This window comes from Chenopodium album, chromosome 23 (genome assembly GCF_948465745.1).
Source record: "Chenopodium album chromosome 23, dcCheAlbu1.1, whole genome shotgun sequence".
Lineage (NCBI taxonomy): Eukaryota > Viridiplantae > Streptophyta > Magnoliopsida > Caryophyllales > Amaranthaceae > Chenopodium > Chenopodium album.
The window spans coordinates 37,423,861-37,443,150 of NC_137856.1; the positions used below are offsets into that span (position 1 = coordinate 37,423,861).

The 19,290-nt window shown below is 34.7% G+C and overlaps 3 protein-coding genes across 3 annotated transcripts; 1 reads left to right on the plus strand and 2 right to left on the minus strand.

The window, feature by feature from the left end:
* Window positions 1-601: 601 nt before the first annotated feature.
* Window positions 602-7,824, minus strand: LOC145608701 (single-strand DNA endonuclease 1-like). Its single transcript, XM_081664307.1, has 14 exons — window positions 7,633-7,824; window positions 7,010-7,167; window positions 5,505-5,566; window positions 5,282-5,409; window positions 4,770-4,821; window positions 4,619-4,691; window positions 4,457-4,530; window positions 4,317-4,376; window positions 4,041-4,209; window positions 3,564-3,663; window positions 3,083-3,165; window positions 2,358-2,458; window positions 1,634-1,764; window positions 602-1,478 (listed from the first exon to the last, which is right to left on the minus strand). Exons 1-14 carry the CDS (start codon window positions 7,698-7,700, stop codon window positions 749-751), a joined length of 1,989 nt encoding a protein of 662 aa, XP_081520433.1. The 5' UTR covers window positions 7,701-7,824; the 3' UTR covers window positions 602-748.
* Window positions 7,825-8,250: 426 nt separating this feature from the next.
* Window positions 8,251-12,389, minus strand: LOC145608799 (uncharacterized). The gene is made up of 4 exons (XM_081664395.1): window positions 11,922-12,389; window positions 10,888-11,066; window positions 8,800-9,136; window positions 8,251-8,597 (listed from the first exon to the last, which is right to left on the minus strand). The coding sequence occupies exons 1-4, from the start codon at window positions 12,330-12,332 to the stop codon at window positions 8,517-8,519; spliced, it is 1,008 nt and encodes a 335-aa protein (XP_081520521.1). The 5' UTR covers window positions 12,333-12,389; the 3' UTR covers window positions 8,251-8,516.
* Window positions 12,390-14,319: 1,930 nt separating this feature from the next.
* LOC145608843 (membrane steroid-binding protein 1-like) lies at window positions 14,320-17,659 on the plus strand. The gene is made up of 2 exons (XM_081664434.1): window positions 14,320-14,831; window positions 17,079-17,659. Exons 1-2 carry the CDS (start codon window positions 14,527-14,529, stop codon window positions 17,422-17,424), a joined length of 651 nt encoding a protein of 216 aa, XP_081520560.1. The 5' UTR covers window positions 14,320-14,526; the 3' UTR covers window positions 17,425-17,659.
* The last annotated feature ends 1,631 nt before the right edge of the window (window positions 17,660-19,290 follow it).

The window sequence follows — 19,290 nt, forward strand, 5'->3', positions numbered from 1 at the left end:
GTATTAACATAGTTTAATCTAGAAGAGAGTAATTTAACATTTTAGGGGAAAAGAAAGTATCAAATTACCTTGAAAAAAATACTTGGTTGGGGACTTGGGGTGGCCGGGGTTACTCGGTCAACAAGGTCTCAAGGATTACTCGGTTAATCAAGGGTTACTCGGTCAGTGTTTTGGTGTGTGTCGGCTTGCCATGGTATGACCAGCCACACACCAAAAAAAAATGCTGAAAGTAAAATTATGGTATTTAATTAGAATAACTAAGAGGGAAGTATTATATACGAAGTATATATTTTTTAGTAATTCATATAAACTAATTAAATTAAACTAAATATGTAACATGATTTGTAAATTAAGAAGGAAAAAAATGTAATGGGATGCAATGTATGCACCTATAAGTGCCTAAGCAGGGCGACGGTGAAGGTGTGCAAGATGAATTCAATAACTGCAAGGGTAATTACATTTGCTCATTGAGTCATTGATAAGGAATTAAGATATGATGTGTTCAAAATTGACCATTGTAGTACATGTTGATTTTGAGTTCAAATCTTACCGGGGTTTATTGGATTATGTTTAAGAAAAAATACAAGGTCGTGTATATCTATGAACCTCACTTTGAATGTGCTTAAAGCCATTTTTGAATCTAATTACTCGTTGAATAGCTCATATTGGTACAAATATGGATACATAGAGCTAAGATAAACAAAGAATACAGTTTAATATACATTCACAATTTCTATATGAATTGGTTTCAAGATAGATCTTCTCTGATGCTGCTCAGGAATTGTCTGAGCTCTTGTGCTTTCCGAGCATGATCAGGTGATATTTCCATGTCCGAGGAGTCACTCAGATCAATAACATTAACTAGTTCTACATTACCTTGACATTTTGACACATAACGTGTCATTGGTACCGGAGATGGGCTCAAGAGATCGATCACATCAGTTTCCATACTAGTTGGATGCTCTGATTGATCCACACTAGGATAATTTTTATTATCAATGTTGCTCTCATATTCTTCTTCCAAAAATGTGTCAGAAATAGTTAAGTCTTCAATGCTGCTTACTGATGTGGACGAGCTGTTGCATGAGCTTAGTTGGTATCTTGCATTATCTTCAAAATCAAGGTCGATTAGTGGACTATTAGTTCTATGATCATCATCTCCAATGACACCTGGCTGGTGGGTTGGAAGTTCCACACACGACCCACCCATTAAGTGGGCTGGATCTGACCCGGCCCATAGGCCACCTCCAGAAGCTACGTCTTCGGACCTCTTTGGTTTACAACTGTTATGATTTGAGGTTGACTTGGATCCAGCATTGTCATTAGACTCAATATCAAGTAACAGGTTTTGGAGTTTTGCATCAACTTTAGCCACAGAAGCCGTGTCATCTGATTTCTTTGGCCTTGCTTTACGGCGATTCTGATTCTTTGTTTGAGCTTTTCTTTCCTCAAATTCTGCAATCTTCTCAGGACAAGCACTGTAGGAGAAATGTGATGATCATTACTAATTATGAAAATTGACACCTATGGGACATTCTACCCAGGATTGACTGTTGTTTGCGGCAATGCAACTATGCAACAGACATAAGAGATTAAAAGAGAACAAAAAGAAAAGCCAAGGATTAATTACTACCTCCGTACAAGATCAGCTGGTACTACGGAGGTTTCAAGGCCATCAAAATCTTCCCATGAAACTTCAAGGCATTCTTTACCTTGTACTCTTCTGTGCTTGCGAACTTCAGAAATAGGACATTTTACAGGCATCTGTCAATGGGATAGGCAAATTATGACTTTTTTCAACACACACACGATCTTAATCATCTTATCAGATTTGTCATGATGCGTATCTTATTAGTCCTCACTGGTGGAGTGGTGGTTACTACTGTCATTCGGTGCAAACCTAGATACTAGAAAGACTGTTGTACATAAAACTCTGCTGGTTAAGAAATGGCTGGCATCAAACAGATCATATCCTGAGGGTGGTGCATTCGAAGGTATAACTGCTAGAAGGTGCACACTGGAGATCGCATAAATAAATGGTGCACTTAATAAAACATAGAGATAGTATTATTGAGCAATATTCCCAGATTTATCTTGCAATGTAGATAAAAAGAATTAACTTTGGAAAGTGTATCTCAATATGGCTGGCAACTTTTTCAGTCCAAAGGGTAATTTTATCTAAGTGTATTCCAATGCTAAGATAAATCAGAGTCGATCTCTCATATCATCACAATGTATTTAAAAGACTAAATCATTGTCTCTCAAAACAAAATTACCTATCCCCCCACCACACACTCCCGGCACAAAAGAAAGAATGAGCTACAGATTATCAATATATCAGATAAAAGAACTCTTACTCTGTCCAATGGAAGTGCAGCTCCTAACCGTGAGGAAGACAATCTCAAATTAGCAAATTTCCGCAGTTCTCTTTCAGCAATCCTTGGAAGGATATACTCATCTGAAATAGATTCAACAAAAGAAGGAAAATCTCAACAATGACTGCATACCAATTATCTTGGTATAAAAAGGTAAAAGGTTTCATTTTGAAACTACAAGATAATACTAAGAAGCTACCAATTAAGTGAAAATACCAGTAAAATTCATCCGACTTTATAAAAGAGTGCAAGGCAAGAGAGCTGTTGGTAACTAGTTACCACATGATGATGATGGACATCACATTTGTTATTGGCCATGTTTTTTTAGAAGGAACCCTAGACTATGAAAAACTAATACTCCCAAGGGTTCCCACAAGGTCGTGACAATCTGAGTCAGGAAACCTGACGATCCATGACTGCATTTTTTCCAAGTTTCATAGTCCAGTATAGATTTAGCCAATTTAGTTGAATAAATAGCTTCCATCCACACCACTAGCCATATGTTTGATTGATGATGATAGACATCTTTGAAAACTAAATTCTCAAAAAGCTATAATTATAGTCATATCATCACTTTGTAACGTGTAAATTTTCAAACAATTGTCTCCTCACAATAGTAAAGTTACTAAAGTAGATAAAGAAATGTCATAATAAATGATATTGCTAGACAGTAAACTTATTCAAGTATCTGTTGAAATAGCAAGAACCTGTTTTCTCAGGAGGCCATTCAAATAACTTAGAACAAAGCTCCTGAAGCTCAGCACGATTAAAAGGATGCACAGCAAGGACCCTGAAACATATGAACAAAATAATTTATAAATAATAACGTCCAAAATCTAGTTGCTCCTTCCCTGGTAAAAGAAGCAAATGCAATTTGCATACAGGTACCCTTAACTTTGTCTTCAGATATATCCCCTTTACAAACTTAAAATTTTATGCATGAAATAGATTACAATTCCATACTTGGATCATTTAAAAAACAAAAAAAAAGTGAGAATATTTTACTTGTGCCTAACAATTGTAGAGCCAACCAGACTGACCTAGTGGATAATTAGGAATACAGAAAACAAAAAATCGTACCAGTCACAATCAAATAAAAGAAAGCAATCAATCAAAGAAAGCCTTAATCCCATAAGTGGGGTCGGCTACAATCAAATAAAAGCAGTATCGGGAATATATAGGCATTACCTGTACACAGAATCGGAGTCTGCTAAGTGACACTTTGGATTCATATATGCTTCGATTACTGGCAAAACTTCATAATCTTTTTTTAGAGGGAGCTGATCTCCTGAAGGAAAATGACGAAATAGCTATTCAAAGATTTCTCATAGATATATTGGTCCACAACTTACTTATTATGGAAAACAGCACAAGGTGTGTCAAAATTTTAACTTTAAAACACACCCACATCGAAAGTCCCAATAAAAAATGAATGACAAATCATGAAGCTGAAAGTAAGTTTGTCGGCTTGCATTTTGCACATTGAATTACAAATGAAGGGACAAGCATTGAATAACTAAATCTACTTTTTCTACAAGCACCAACCTTTCTACTAAGTTTCAGGCTATTCAGTGTTTGCATCTTCTTGCTAAATATACTTAGTATCCAGAACAACAGGTGCATAAACCATGCAATGGTTAACTTTTAAATGTCAATTTGACCTACCAGTAGCCTTTATTTGGGGATCTGGAAAGTTCTCTTTCCCACGACGCTCAGATATCTTCCCTTGCTTCTTGGAGGTTTTTAACGATGTCAAGTAAGATATACCATCAGAAGTAATACGTTGAAGAACAGCGTCTTCGTTAATTGATCTAACAACCTGGCATGCCGATTCCTGTAACCAAGTGAAAAATAATGAAACTCTAAGGCTTCATTAAGTAAAAGTGATGCACAGTTGTAAACTCCACCTTAAAGAAAGCTAAATTAGGTTTTCATACTTACAGGTCCAAACCCACGAACTCCATGAGAATAATCACTCCCTAAAAGAAGGGCAAGGGCAACCTGAAAGACAATTAAGTTGTCAACCAGAGCCATACTCCTCGACCAGATGAACTGATGTCCAAGCTAAGATAACAACTCACCAGTGAACGCCTTCCAAGTCCAAGTTTTGTCTCTATGTCATTCATTTCGTAGCAAACTACATAACCTCCTTTATCTATTAATCAATCAAACAAATTATATATGTTGTAAAGATACATCTTCTTATCGAACAAAGCAGAGGCAGTTTAAATTTTACCACTCACCAAGGCATATATCTCTATACACAGTTCTTGCACCAAAAAGGAAGATGTCTGAATCTGAAGTGAAACATCCATCCTGAAATAAATATAGGAAACATCAAACTTATAGCAATTGAGATTGCCCTTCCTCCCAGTAAAAGGGTATACTACTTACACACAGTGATTCTGAGTTTAGTAGAGCACATTGTGCTTCAGCTTCTTCAATCCTGAAATATATTTTTTTTAAAAAAAAGAATTATAAAAAAAGTTTACACAAGTGCCTATTGTAAATCGAAAAACCACACATTCACAACTGATCATCTGACATCATCCCATACTACTAGTGGCATAAAAAGGTTGACTTCCATAATTTGAGGGAGAGGGAGGGGGGAGTTAAAAAGAGCTAGACATTTGACAGAATGTGACATATAGTCCCAAAAGAACTGCATCCAATCTTTTTTCTAATAATTTGAACACTGGAGATCATAATTATATAAAAACACATCTAAACATCGGCTTAATTTTAAAACATGAAGGAAAGAAGAAAACTAGAGGTAAACAAAGGAAGAAAAAATTCTCTGTAAGCCAGCTAGAAGTGGCCTTAATATCTTTAGCTGAAATACTAAAGCTCAGTGTTAAAGCCAGATCTGACATTGTCTAATAAATAAAAACAAATAATAATCATACCCATCTAAGCAAGGGATACCAAGTGCCTTGCCCAGGAGTTTTGCCTCTTTGATCATACATGAAAATTCAGAACCCATATTTCTTCGAAGGGATGTAACTTTTTGTCTGTCTACATCATCCTGTGTGACCTGTCTTGATTTAACATGTCAAGAAGAATCAATGATAGTTTTATTCTCTTTTCTTTGCTTAAGAGAGCAAACAACATACAGCTACAGATATCTACCTCATTTACTGAATTCAAGCGCCTTCTATATGTAGAAATTTTGATGGCTGGGATAGCTCCATCTATTAAAAAACAAAGATGACATAAATAATGATAATGAACATATACTGAAATTAGACTTCAAGGAGCACTATTCTGATTGTCAATTTATGTAAGTCATACAAAGTCGAAAAAGGTCTCATTTTCGCACAAAATCCACAATCACATAAGTAGTCTCAGTATTCTAAACCATCTAAAAAAACATTTCTCATCAGACCAGCTAACTTGTTACGGTATACATATTTTTGCTCAACTTTAAGCAATTTTGTTGCAACTTCTTTCTTTTAGGAACTTCATTGATCACTTAAGGACTAACAACAACAGCAACAACCACAAAGCCTTAGTCCCAAATTATTTGGGGTAGGCTAACATGAATCGTCATAAGGAATCGTATAATATAAAGAAACGGAAGGAATCGTCACTTAAGGACTAACATTTTACCTAAATTAAGTTGTGTAACTTCAATAGTAAATAGTTCATCTGACACCAGACCATTAGACTTTTGAAAGGGATTAACGAATGTGCTATCTAAGTTTGCGATTAACGACAATTAACAACAACGAAGACGGAAAACAAGCAATAAACGAGACAAGGAGAATTTACAGTGGGAAACCCGAGAACCGGGAGAAAAAACCCACCAATCCACTATGGAGTAACAATTTGATGAAGAACAATGTAGATTACAAGCTTTAATTACCATTCAAGCTCCCACCCCAACTCACCCTCTCAAACACTCAAATTCTAAGTGTTTGGGTTTACATGAGGCTCTCTCTCTCTACATCTTTCCCCTCATCTTATTACTCACTTACAATGACAAATCATGAGTATATATAGTGCTAATAATCCAAGGGCTAAATTATAAGTAACTAGCAAAGGAGAAATCAAGACTGTAAAAACCGAGGCTCAAACGCGAAAACAGAGGCCCGAGAAACCTAATGGAGCGGGCGCTCCAAGAGATAGAGCGGGCGCTCCAATGGACAGGAGCGGTCGCACCATTAAACTGGAAGAATAGGCAAAACGAGCCTCGAAGGAGCGGCCGCTCCGAGTTCCCCTGCTGAACAGCTCCTCGTAAAACAGCCATATCTTCCTCGTTTCTTGGCCAAATTTGGCTTATGACCAGTCGTTGGAAAGCTCTTGAGACGAGCTGTCACCTCCAACTTGAATCATCTCAATATCACTTTTAGATCTTGAGATATGGTCAATTGAAGTCAGCCCTTTGTCATCCACCATTGCTTAACACCAAGCAATAGCCCATAGCTTAAACTCCTAAGCTATGCACCCCTCTTTGCCTTCTTGAACCGTTCTCCACACTCTCAAACCCAACAACTTTCTATTACAAGAATGAAGAATTTGTAACAAACTCATTACAAAATCACTAAGCTTATCATTCCATCCGCAATGAAAGCATGCATAGAAAGGCAACAATCCAAAACGACGAAAAGAATAAAAGGATTAAGAGGGCATACCAGTGACAAAAATAACACTGCAATTCAAAGAAATGAGAGCCCTTAATCTGTGAAAAAGACCTCTGAGGTAAACCTTCTCTTTCATAGCACAGTGTGACCTATTCACACTCTGCAGCTGCACCATCCAACATGACAGATCTATGCACACCCTCTTATTCCTGCAACCCAAATTTTCAAGAATTACATCAATATTTTACCCACAAATTAATTAAAACCTATTGATTCATCATCAAATATGAAACATAACACTACTATATGTCTATATCCAAACCCAAATGAAGAATAAAATTAACCCAATCAACTGAACTCAAATATTTAGTAATACAAAAATTTAAAGTGAATTTAACCCAATTGAACACTAATTAATTAGAAATTGACCATAATCCCTGAGAAAGAAACCATCTTTACAGTTTAGAATTATACAACAATACTTCAGGGGTATAGTAACATTGATAGTGTAATTTAAACGAGCAATATACAATTAAAACATAAACTCATAAAAATGGATAAACAACAAACAAAATTAAAAAGTGAAATTAGTAAGAAATAAAAATGGGTTCGAGAATTTGGCACAAAGAAATTGAAAGAGTGAGATGAAAACTAGAATGTATGCAAAAACTCACTGAAGATGATGAAGCGGTAAAGTTTTCTTGCAGGATTCCAAGATATCCCACAATTTAGTGACACCCATTTCTGCTTTCTTTCAGTAAATTGTGCTTTGAGAAGACGAAAATGGAGGAGAGAGAATGATGAAGTAATTTGGAGAGGAAATGCAAGAAATGAGGAAAGCTGCAATTTTGATTTTTGAAACATAAAATGTGACGTTGAGAATGGTGGGTTTGATTTGCTTTTCGGTTTTTTCATTTGTTTTAAGTTTCAAGGTAAACCGGATTATTTACTGAACCGTCCGGTTCGTAATTTCATGGAATTTTAGTAAAGATTTCCTTTTTATTTAGGAGAACAGAAAATATTTCCTTAGAGCTAGCAAAAAGTTATGTCGTGTTTGGTCTTGTGTCAATTTCGTGTTGTTCACTTGAACTATCAAAAACTGTGTAAAATGTAGGATAATTGTATAATTTGGCAATTTCATCTAAATGGGTAGGTGCTCGGGTTGGTTTCGTGTCGTGTCAGAAATTGTCAACTCCACTTAAATACATTAGAATGAAACTATTTCTTTATGTGTCTTTAATGAAGTCTTGGAAATCAAGAACAGATTTAGAACATGTTTAGTACTCCCTTCCTGAAAAAATCTCTTCTAATCTTTCAGAAGTCCTACAGGCAAGATATTGTCAAAATCTGTTAAGGTGCAATAATCAGGAATACAGGTTCAAGAGGATAATTGCACAGCTTATACTTCCGAAAAAAAAAATATATGTACTCTTAATACAAATTCTCTTGTAATCTACATTCATTCATCTAAATCAAGACTACTTTTACAAAAAGAAGACTATTACTGTATAAAATACTACACAAGGTTCCAAACCATACACCCACATTAGAAAGGGTGTTACACTGCCTCTTCTGCGATTTCTTTGAAGTCTAAGTCAGCTATGGTTTCCTTGCCAAATAGCGTGAATCCAACCGTCACCTACAAAAGATAAGGCGTTTAATTAAGGGAAGGTCCATTAATGGCATTAAGGATACCGCACTTATAAGTTATAAGCAGTCTTGTTAAAACTTATGTTGTTGGTTAACATAGATATTTCCAATAATTTTTTTTAGTTCAAATTAAAGAGATCGTGACTAAAGTTTTGCACACCCAAACTATTACTGCAGTGGAAATACCATACCCTCTCATTCTTTTTGTCCACCTTTTTGAGGATGCCTGAAAACTCTGCAAAGGATCCAGAAACAACTCTAACAGTTGAACCAATTTTCGGAATCTTTTTCTTTTTTCCTTTTGGAGTAGACTCTGAAGTCTTTGTCGTTCGTCTTTTTAGACTTGAATCAATGAGTGTTTCTAAAGAACCAGACTCAGACTCAAGCTGAGGCACTTCAGAGCTAAGTACTGGTTTCTGACCATCTTCAAAGGCTTGATCAGCTTTCTCCTGCTCCTCTTTTGCTTGTCTAAATATTTTTTCCATGTCATCGTCAGACACTGGTCTGGGCTTGTTTATTTGTCGTTTCCTGAAAACATGGCATAACAGATTTAACTCCGCTGATGTCTGGAAATGTACCCAGGAATGAACTGGCCACGAAAAAAAAAAACAAGGGTTCACTCACACTCAGCAAGAAAAATATGATCATATTTACCTAAAATCACTTGCTTCATGTACAAAGCATATAAATGTTCCACTTCATGCATCATTCATTCATTCCAGATGGAAATTATTAGTGTTAATAACTAGCCATTCATGGCCCGTTTGTAGGCACTAGGCACGGAGTAGGCAGTATACATGGCGGTGTTGGTTGAAGATATGTATGTATATTTTAAGGAAAAAAATAGTATGTATGTGTCCATCACTCCATTGTAACGCAACTTTACTTTAAGATTTGTATTTTCTAAAATTTTATTACCACTCATAACAGTATAGCCATTTCAGGTGTGGCATTGGTTGGGAATGGAAATCTATGAATAGAAAACAAATACAAGAATATGAACAATGTTAAGATGGACGTTGGCATGCGTCTTTCCTTGCAAAATTACACATAACCTCAAATAGATTGTTAAAGTTAACAGCTAAAAGCCTACAACTTATAAGAAGTGGTTCAAGAAAAGCGAATTAGTGCTGCCAAATTGAGCCTAAAAGTGCAATTTGTTTACTGAGGAGCGATACATTTCTGGAGAAAAAGAAATAGACAGAACATAGCAAAGTCAAAGTCTTAAAGGTTTGCCTCAGGTACAATACAGCATAGAAGATTCAAAGTTTACTTTGCATTAGGAAATAAAAGCGAAGTTGTAATCCTGAATTTAAGGCCTGTTGAGTCATTTATTGAAACCAATTTTAGTCCTGAGGAAGTTTCTCTCTAATTAAAGCAGAATCAAACTGGTTCAATGGACAGTATGACATGATAGCATGCCATATGCAGCATTTTACTGATCAAATTCTACAACTTTAAAATTCTACAACACAAATACTGAGTACATTACGTTCACAAGGTACTAATAATACCATTTACAGCATTTATTTTATTTATAAGTTATTCTAATTGTGAATTAACCTACCATTCTTCACAGACGAAAATTCAAGTATATGGCTAACCAAAGCAAAAATTGGATAATAGTAGTTACATATGACATGGTTAGTAGCTATGTTACTCGGACTCTTTCATTTACCTCACGTGTCCGTGTCGACACGACTCGTGTCGGACACCAACACCGACACTTGGACGCTTCATTTTTAACTAAAAACACAATTTTTTTCAAGAAAATGGGCGAGTCCGATACTTGGACACCCGTGTCTAATTGGACACTTCATCCGAGTCCAAATAACATAGGTTAGTAGTATGTGTTGCTATTGTTGTTTAGTTATTTTTACCTAGATTTTCAGCACAAAAATCATAATGGTAATACGTCTCTTCAAGCCTTCATTAACTTTGGTGACACACAGCTTAAATGGTTGATAAGTGATCATAATTGCTGGAAACAAAAAGGCAAACACTTATAGTATACTTCTTTAAATAGCCTCATCTCTCATATAAATCACTTTCACCCTAATGGCCAACCCTTTTCACAACACAACCATATGAACTCAACCAAGCCTTACTGACCTCCATGCAATTGGGACATACTATTCATTCATCCATGCTTTGAGAAGCCAAAAACATCAAAACCAACGTCCCGTAAAAGAAAAGCACCAGCATCACCACCAGCGTCAACCCAGTGAAAGATTTAGTTATTGCAAACAAAGCAGGAAAAGGAGTTAATAATAGCTTACGTGTTTCCAACTTTGGATCCAACAAATCCTCCTATGCCATCGTATTCTCTTATGAAGTCATGTATCTCTTTGTTCATCACACACTTTAAAAAGACACATCCAGGAAATAGAGGTTTTGGCTTGATGGAGAGAGTACCATTCTTCAACTTTCTTTTCACTTGTACTGCAGGCATATAAAGCTGAAATAATAGTAAGAATTGTTTAAAAAGTGAATATGGTCTATAGATATACTTCACTCTTCATTGTACTTCGCAGTAACACCATGGACATCAAGTATCCTAGTTCAGTTCTTACAAAAGCATGCTGTTCATTTAAACAGAAAGAAAGGCCAAAAGTTACTAAGTCACTTCTAGATTAGTTTCAATGTTTCCTGTTACACAAATCCAAATGCCATCTACCTAGAAGCAGATTTTTCAACAGAACCCATCCACAATAGAATGTCACATTGTCTAAGGCTCTAAGCCTTTATATTAAGGATTTTCACAATACATCTAAAATCATGACTACTATTTTCGGACGGAGGAAGTAATCGAAGACTCCGCAATGATGCACCACGACTCCATGAGTAAAATTGCACTTCACAACTAAGCATAATGTCAACACCTCAAGTCACAAATTGCTATTGATTAATCCCAATATAACTCCAATTCAATCACTGAATTGATCTACAAGTATACCCATAATTGACCACTTAATTAAATAAGCATCATCATCAAAAGAAAACCTCATATTTCTTTCACTTAACCACATAACCTTATTACACAAAAATGTCCTTAAATAACCAACAAACATTTCCCATAAAACAGCACTATAACTTGTAAGAAGTATATAACAAACACATCACCAAAAAAAAAAAAAAAAAAAAAATATTGCATTTGCAGAGAATTGCAACATGAAAAGGACGGAGGTTTGTGCACAATAGGTCACTGTTTCGAATCCCACAACAACAAACAACAACAAGAAGAAAAACTTGAAATTATCACAAACCCATATACCAAAAACTCTGAAAAATCTCAAATTCATCCCAAAATTACCTTAAAATCAATGTCAGGGTAATTATTAGCAAGAGAACGAGCAAGCTTTTCAGCAGTTTCATGACCATTGACCCGAGCAACCCGAGCGACCCACCATTGAGGACCCAATTGGGCCAAAGTATCAAGATTAAGTTCTTCAGTCCAAGAAGCATATCTCTTCTTAGGCTTCTTAATAAGCCTCATCTCAACTTCTTCTTTCCAATCAAAAGCTTTACTCTCTCTTCTTTCATTCCTGAGCTTTCTTCTCTCTTTTGCGGGTAACTTCTGTTCTTCTTCAAGGGAATTTAGGGTTGCTGAGATTAGATTGAGGCGTTTGAATTTGGGGATGAATGGGATTGAAGAGGGAAAGGAAGAGGAGAGAGAAAAAGGGTTTTGAGAAGAGGGATTCCATTGTAGGATTCCTTGGTTCATTTTATCTTTCTGGGAAAAGAGATGGAGGGAAGGAAACCAGAGTGTTTCATAAAGAAAGTAAATTTTGATCTACTTGTATCTGTGTTACCCTGTCATATGCTCTGTTAATCCTCTTCCAAATCGGAAATTGAATACAGGCTTGTTCACTTCAGCTTAATTTCAGTTCAGTTCAGCTCAGCTCCAATCAATTCAGTTCTATTCAGCTCTATTCAATTTATTTCAGCTCCAATCAGTTCAGTAAATGTGAACAGGCCTTGAACTTTTGATTTCCCATAAGTGATTAGATCATGTCTCAAATTTGATGCTTGGAATCGTAGCAACACTTGTAAGGATAGCTTTAGATTATTGAGTAGTTAGTGTGTTATGTTAAGACTTCGAGCTAGTCATTGTCCAATCACTTAGCAATTTAGCATGACTTAATTGCTCCTTTTGATATTTAGAAATCAGCTAAGTATTGTGTGAGCTAATTTGACTATCGAATTTGATTATTAACTTGCATTAGTTATTTGTGTAAAGGTTAAGTAGCAAAAAGGTTGTTGGATTATAGCTACTTTATTATGTATAAGATGACTAATAAAGTAGATGTTTAATTTATAGACTAGTTATTGGCTCGGCCGATGCCCCGGGTCATTATAAATTTGTATTTTTGATAAAAACTAAATTTAAAAGGTTAGTGTTCAACAATCTTTATAAGTGAATAAAACTATAATAATAAAAATAAAATAGAGTAATAATTTATGTAAAAATTATGGAGTAGATTTTGTATCTGGTATTTAATTTGTAGAAAATTAGTAACATCCAAGAAATCAACAACCATTAGTAAATGATTAATGTCTTAATGTACAATTATTTAGGAGTTACGTTATATGGGGAAATTAAGTGCAAAGGTTATACCTGAGTTTTAGGATAATAAATGATGACACATAAGGTGTCACATATTGCTTATGTGGCGTCAAGTTATATCGAAGGAACGGTAACACATGGCAATAGCATGTTGTCCAATTGAATTTTACTGTAATATACATGGCAATAGCTTGTTGACCAATTGAGTTTAACTCTAATAATATTATAGATAGATACGTATGAGTTTGATTAAATTTGGTAAAGAGTACTGTAGTAAATTTGATTAAATTTAGACTATGAGAATTGTTTGGTTATCTAAAAAGTTCCTACTTCCTCCGTCCCCGAAAGAACGACCCATTTGGGTTGATTACGCGAGTATTAAGAAAGTTAAATAAAAAGAAGTAAAAGTATATTGAAAATAGAAAGATAAAGTAATAAAATTACATGGAAAATCAAAGTTTTATATAGGGAAGCTAATTTTGCACGAATATTGTTGCAAATTGGTGGGTGATTTAATGCAAATGGGTCATTCTTTAGGCTAAATGGGTCGTTCTTTCGGGTACGGAGGTAGTATAACATCGTGCTCATGCCTTGGAATCAAGTCGAAATAGAATCAGATATTTTTCGGGTCAATTTCAGTTTAGATCGGTCTAGTCGTCCAATCATATTTTGACACCTCTCCTATCATACTTTCATACTTCATCCGTCCCTAAATTACATTCCTCCTTTCTATTTTTGGTAAGTTTTTTTGTAGTAAATCAACTCTCTTTTTCTGTTTTATATTTAATGCTTTCTCACTCATCCTTACCTAATCTCACTCATAATCCTTGTGCCAAATTACAATGAATATGATTGGTTAAAAATTTTCAGTTAGGAGCATGTGATTGGTCCTTTTTTTTGCAAAGGATTGATGACATGTCATGAGTAATAACTAATCTATCTTTGTACTTCTCATTGCATTATCTAATTATTATTATTTGTCTTATTCTTCTCTCCTTAATTCCCGTGTAAATTTTCAAAGAGGAATGTAATTTAGGGACGGATGGTGTACATATTACCATTAAAAAAATTGAAAAAAAATCGAAAAGAATAGAACTTAGAAAAATGCGAAAATAGCCCAAGTACCAAAAATCTATCTACCTTTTCCTGAAAAATTTCTCATCCCAATCAATATCTACATATCATCACTCCCTTTCCAAATCTCGAAATTTCCCTTTTGTTTCTCTCTCCTCCTTCGTAGGTCAGCCAAAGAGGGCGAAATTGAACATTCAAAGTTAAATTCAAGCACAAAAATCCACCCCCTTCATCAAAAACCTCTCAACAACCCCTTCATAAAAAACCCACATCAAAAATGGCGTTAGAATTATGGGAAACATTGAAAGAATCAATCACAGCATACACAGGATTATCTCCTGCAACTTTCTTCACTGTAATTGCAGTAAGTTTGGCTTTCTACCATATGATTTCTGGGTTGTTTGGATCATCAACTGCTCAGCAACGTCATAGGTCTATGGAAGAAGAGATGGAGCCTTTGCCTCCTCCTGTTCAACTTGGTGAGATTAATGAAGATGAATTGAAGCAGTATGATGGTACTGATCCTAAGAAGCCTTTGCTTATGGCTATTAAGGGTCAGATCTATGATGTTTCTCAGAGCAGGTTTAATTCTAATTCTCCGTTTTTAATTGTTATTTTATTGGTATATAATTATTCATGTGTTCGGAAGGTTGAATTTTTCTGGGGTTTGGATTTTGTAATTGTATTATTGGTTGTATATAATTATTCATGTGTTTGGGTGGTTGAATTTTTCTGGGGTTTGGATTTTGTTGTTGTATTATTGGTTCAATTTAATTATTGGGGGTTTGATTGATTTATTTAATTTGGAAGATTTTAGGGTTTTAGTTGCTTTTTAAAAGGTATTTTTTTGTTTGGTTAATAAAAGTTTTGAATTTTGATAATTTGTGGGTTTTATCTCATTATCTGGTTGTATCTTTGACGGAATATTCTATTGCTGCTAATTGAGATTATTAGGATTTATCTGTGTATTAGTATCGTTGTTTGGCATGTGTTTGATTAGATTATGGTGTTGAATTTGTGTTTTATGGTATAAAAGCTTAAGCTTGCAGTTAATGGGATTTGGGGGTTTTGCCACTGTAGGCTGGGGAGTGTAATAAGGATTTTTTTAGATGCTGCTTGTGCTGAACTGCTGATTATTGCATGTGAGTTTGTGTGTATGTCTTTTGAGTTGTGAGTACGATCCTTGAGTAGTCGGGTGCGTAGGAGAGGACCCTAATCAGTGTTTTCAATAGCTATGGAGGTTTGATTGACAAATGACAATGGCAAGTGAATTTTAAAATTAAAAGTATCGACTTTATTTAGTTGGTTTTCACTTTGTTTTTCTTATCCTGTCTATGGTGGTTATGCTTCTGTTTCGGAGTATAATATGCACTGGAAGAGTATTTGGTGGAAGCAGGATTGAAGTAGTCTTGGATTGTTCAATTGTGTGGTTCATCAGTCATTCTATTGAATGTTTCTCACAATTCGGTTATTTGGCATCTCAATTATGGGGGATTTGGTATTTGTGCATTCGAATAACTCATAGAAAGTGTGATGAGTTTAAGTTCTCGTCCTTCTTTATTTTAGAGCTACAATAATGATAAGGACATATTATGTGCTTCGAGTAGTTCAGAATGTAGCATATGATTTGAACATAAATGTAAGCGGCGTGGGTAGTAAAGGGGTTGCTATAATGATGGGTCATGTTGCTGTCCAATTTGGTTCTGAAATAGCCTCCCTTCTTGTTTGAATTGGACTTTGTGTTTTGTTAGTTGAACCAATACACTTAAAATTATTATCACTTTAAATTCTCATCTGTTTTTCACTTTTCAACTGCTTTGTTTGCCACTGGAATTAATTCTGCTAAATCGTCAATGTCATAATAGCATTCTATGAGTAGATTAGTATTGTTGATTAGGAAGTTAAAGGTTTGTTAAGCTCTCTGATAGTCATTTTGTTTCTAGACTGTTGAAAGTTAACGCCCCTCCTTTTTAAGCTAAAAGATGCGGCTGCCACTTCTTAAACAGAGAAAGGGAACTTGTATACCCCTGTCATAATGAATTTTAAATTCAACTAATTTCTTTTGGAAAGTTCTCTGAAAGGAAAACAAAAAAAATTTCTGCCCATGTTGCTTGTTTCCAACTTTTTATTTTCATATCTGTGCAACTGGAGTTTGTAGACCATCTGATAATGCACCTTTTGTATCATTAAAAAAAGAAATTTGAACTTCATATGTTGCTTGTTTCCAACATTTCGCTTTCTTAACCATGCATCTGTGCAGCTTGAATTTGTAGGCCTTCTAAAGATGCACCATTTGGATCATAAAAAATGTGTAATTTACAGATTTACAGCTACTAGTATCTCTATTTTACTCTGATGCCTGACTTGCTTGGTTTGTCTGGTTTTATTTTATTTCATTATTACCTTGCTGCCCACTTTCCACTGTCTTATTTTTTGCAAACCTTGTGTTTCTACATCCACTTTGATGCTCAGATGTCTTCTTGTTCATCGTTTAATTTAGCCTGTGTTCATTGTGTAATTTGTATTTGTTTTTCGTTTGAATGAGGGAGTTTCAAATCCCAAAAAAAATCTTCTTACTGTATTATGCATCATCTAATAGTTTCAGATTGCTTTTGAAAATAATTACAACTCTGAAGGAATGTGAATTTTCAGAAAATTTTACAATCTGTAAAGGCAAATTGGCATCCTGTCAGTTCCATTGTGTTGTGAAACGGAGTAGAGCACTTTGGAAACATATCTGCAATTGTCACAATATTCCATTTCATATAAATAGTAACAGTGGTGTTATGCATCCTACTTTGTGTGCTAACATTTGAAGTATTGTTTCAGGATGTTCTATGGTCCCGGTGGGCCCTATGCGTTGTTTGCTGGCAAGGACGCTAGCAGAGCTCTAGCCAAGATGTCATTTGAAGAAAGTGATTTGACAGGGGATATTTCTGGCCTTGGTCCTTTTGAGCTAGATGCATTGCAGGATTGGGAATACAAGTTCATGAGTAAATATGTGAAGGTCGGAACAATTAAGACGAAGGATGTTCCAGTAACTGACGGGTCCACTCCTAGTGAAACCACCGAAGCAACTGAAGCTCCAAGGCAGGCGGAAGACACCCCATCAGAGGAGCCTGCAGCAGAGACTGTGGAGACTTCAGCTACCGATGCTGAGAAAAAGGACGAGTAATGTACTTTGTTAGCTGTATACCGAGTTTTGGAAAACAAGTTTACAAGTAGCATGAAGGAAGTGAGGTGGGGAAAGAGTAGGTTTGGTGTTAAAATTATGTGGAATGTTGTGATAACTCTGAATCCTTTGCACAAGAACTTATTTCAGATTATTTGAATTACTATTGTAAATAATCATGCTTGTATGTGGATTCCATTGAATAAGTTTGATGGGAATACAGCTGAAATTATTGCAATCTCGTCTTGCATACTTGCGCATTCCATTTTTTTTTGGTTCTGGAAAGAATATCCCAATCAAAGTCAGGCCAAAGTGTAGGCAGAATCTCCAATGGTACATTCTGATGTAATTCTACATTCTCTAATACTCTCTTCCCCATGCGCTCTTAAGAATTCGAGAATCTAAGCGACTGCCATATCAACACTCGGCAAACCTCAATTAGGACTTTACGAGTGCATGAAGTACTCTGTAAGCCCGAAACACTTGTAATAATCTGCCTAGAACTTTACCGGATTCGTTTGATTGAAGTGATCGTACATAGATTTTTAACATCAATACATGTTTGATTGCTGAAGCATGTGATTTATACCAAAATTGTGTGGCTAAATTGCTAGCTAAATGTGTAATGCAATAAAAACAATAAATGTTGTGATAGTAACCTAAAAGGATCCAAGGAAATGCTGTTTGCCTAAATCCCCCGTAACTCATCCAATTGCTTCGTAGTACATTATGATTTGGGTTTGGCCCCTCTAAAGACTTTATTAGCTGGTTGAGTTGTCATTCATAATTGAAAGTAACGTTCATATATACAACTATACAAGAAGTCAGGGTTCCTTCCCGTCTCGCCTTGTGTCGTAAAATTTTTCCATCGTGTCATATCTTCAACTCATGTAAATTTAAGTCTTACTCGATACTTTTTTTACACTAGGTCTTTTATACAATTATATTTGTACTAGATGAAACCCGTGTGATGCACGGGTCGTTTATATATATATATATATATATATATATATATATATATATATATATATATATATATATATATATATATATATATATATATATATATATATAAAATATTTTTTCTATTTATGTAATTACATTTATTACTTCGTATTTTATTAGTTGTACGTAATATATCATTTTTTCGTATTTGTTTTAAAATATTAGATAAAATCCTAATCTCATAAGTTAATATTTTGTATTTAATTAATATAACCATTAAAATCTATCTCATTGGTTAATTATGTTTATGTGGCACTTGAATTATTTAATGGATATAGCTCTAATTTATAATCCTACGTGGCACGTTAACTAATCTTAGGTGACATAATCCTATTGTAGCAATTTAAAAATACTTATCATATGTCGCGCTCTAATAATTTTTAAAAAATAAAAATCCTACGTGGCGCTCTAAAAACTCGGGAAAAAACTCCCCTTTATATATATAATAATATATATATATATATATATTAGATTTCTCACTTCTATTGAAATAATTACCGTATGACAAAATCTTCAATTAACTTTTTTTTTTTAAAAGAATAAAATGTTTGTTAAAAGATAATGCATGTAGGTGAAAAGGATTAATTTTTTAAGGTTTTTTTTTTTTTTTGTTTTTTTTAGTACATAAAGATAGATGATAATTATCAATACTTTTATTTCTTTATTTATTTTCTTGGTGAGATATATGATCGATTGCTTGTGCCAGTGAAACGTATAGCACATAATTTTTTTAGTTTTTTTTTTTTTTTTTTTTTTTTTTTTTTTTTTTTTTGAGTACATAAAGATAGATGATATATATGTCCAACTATATTCAATCTAAATTTGATGAATTGGATTGTTATTTTTCACCTTGACTTTTATAAT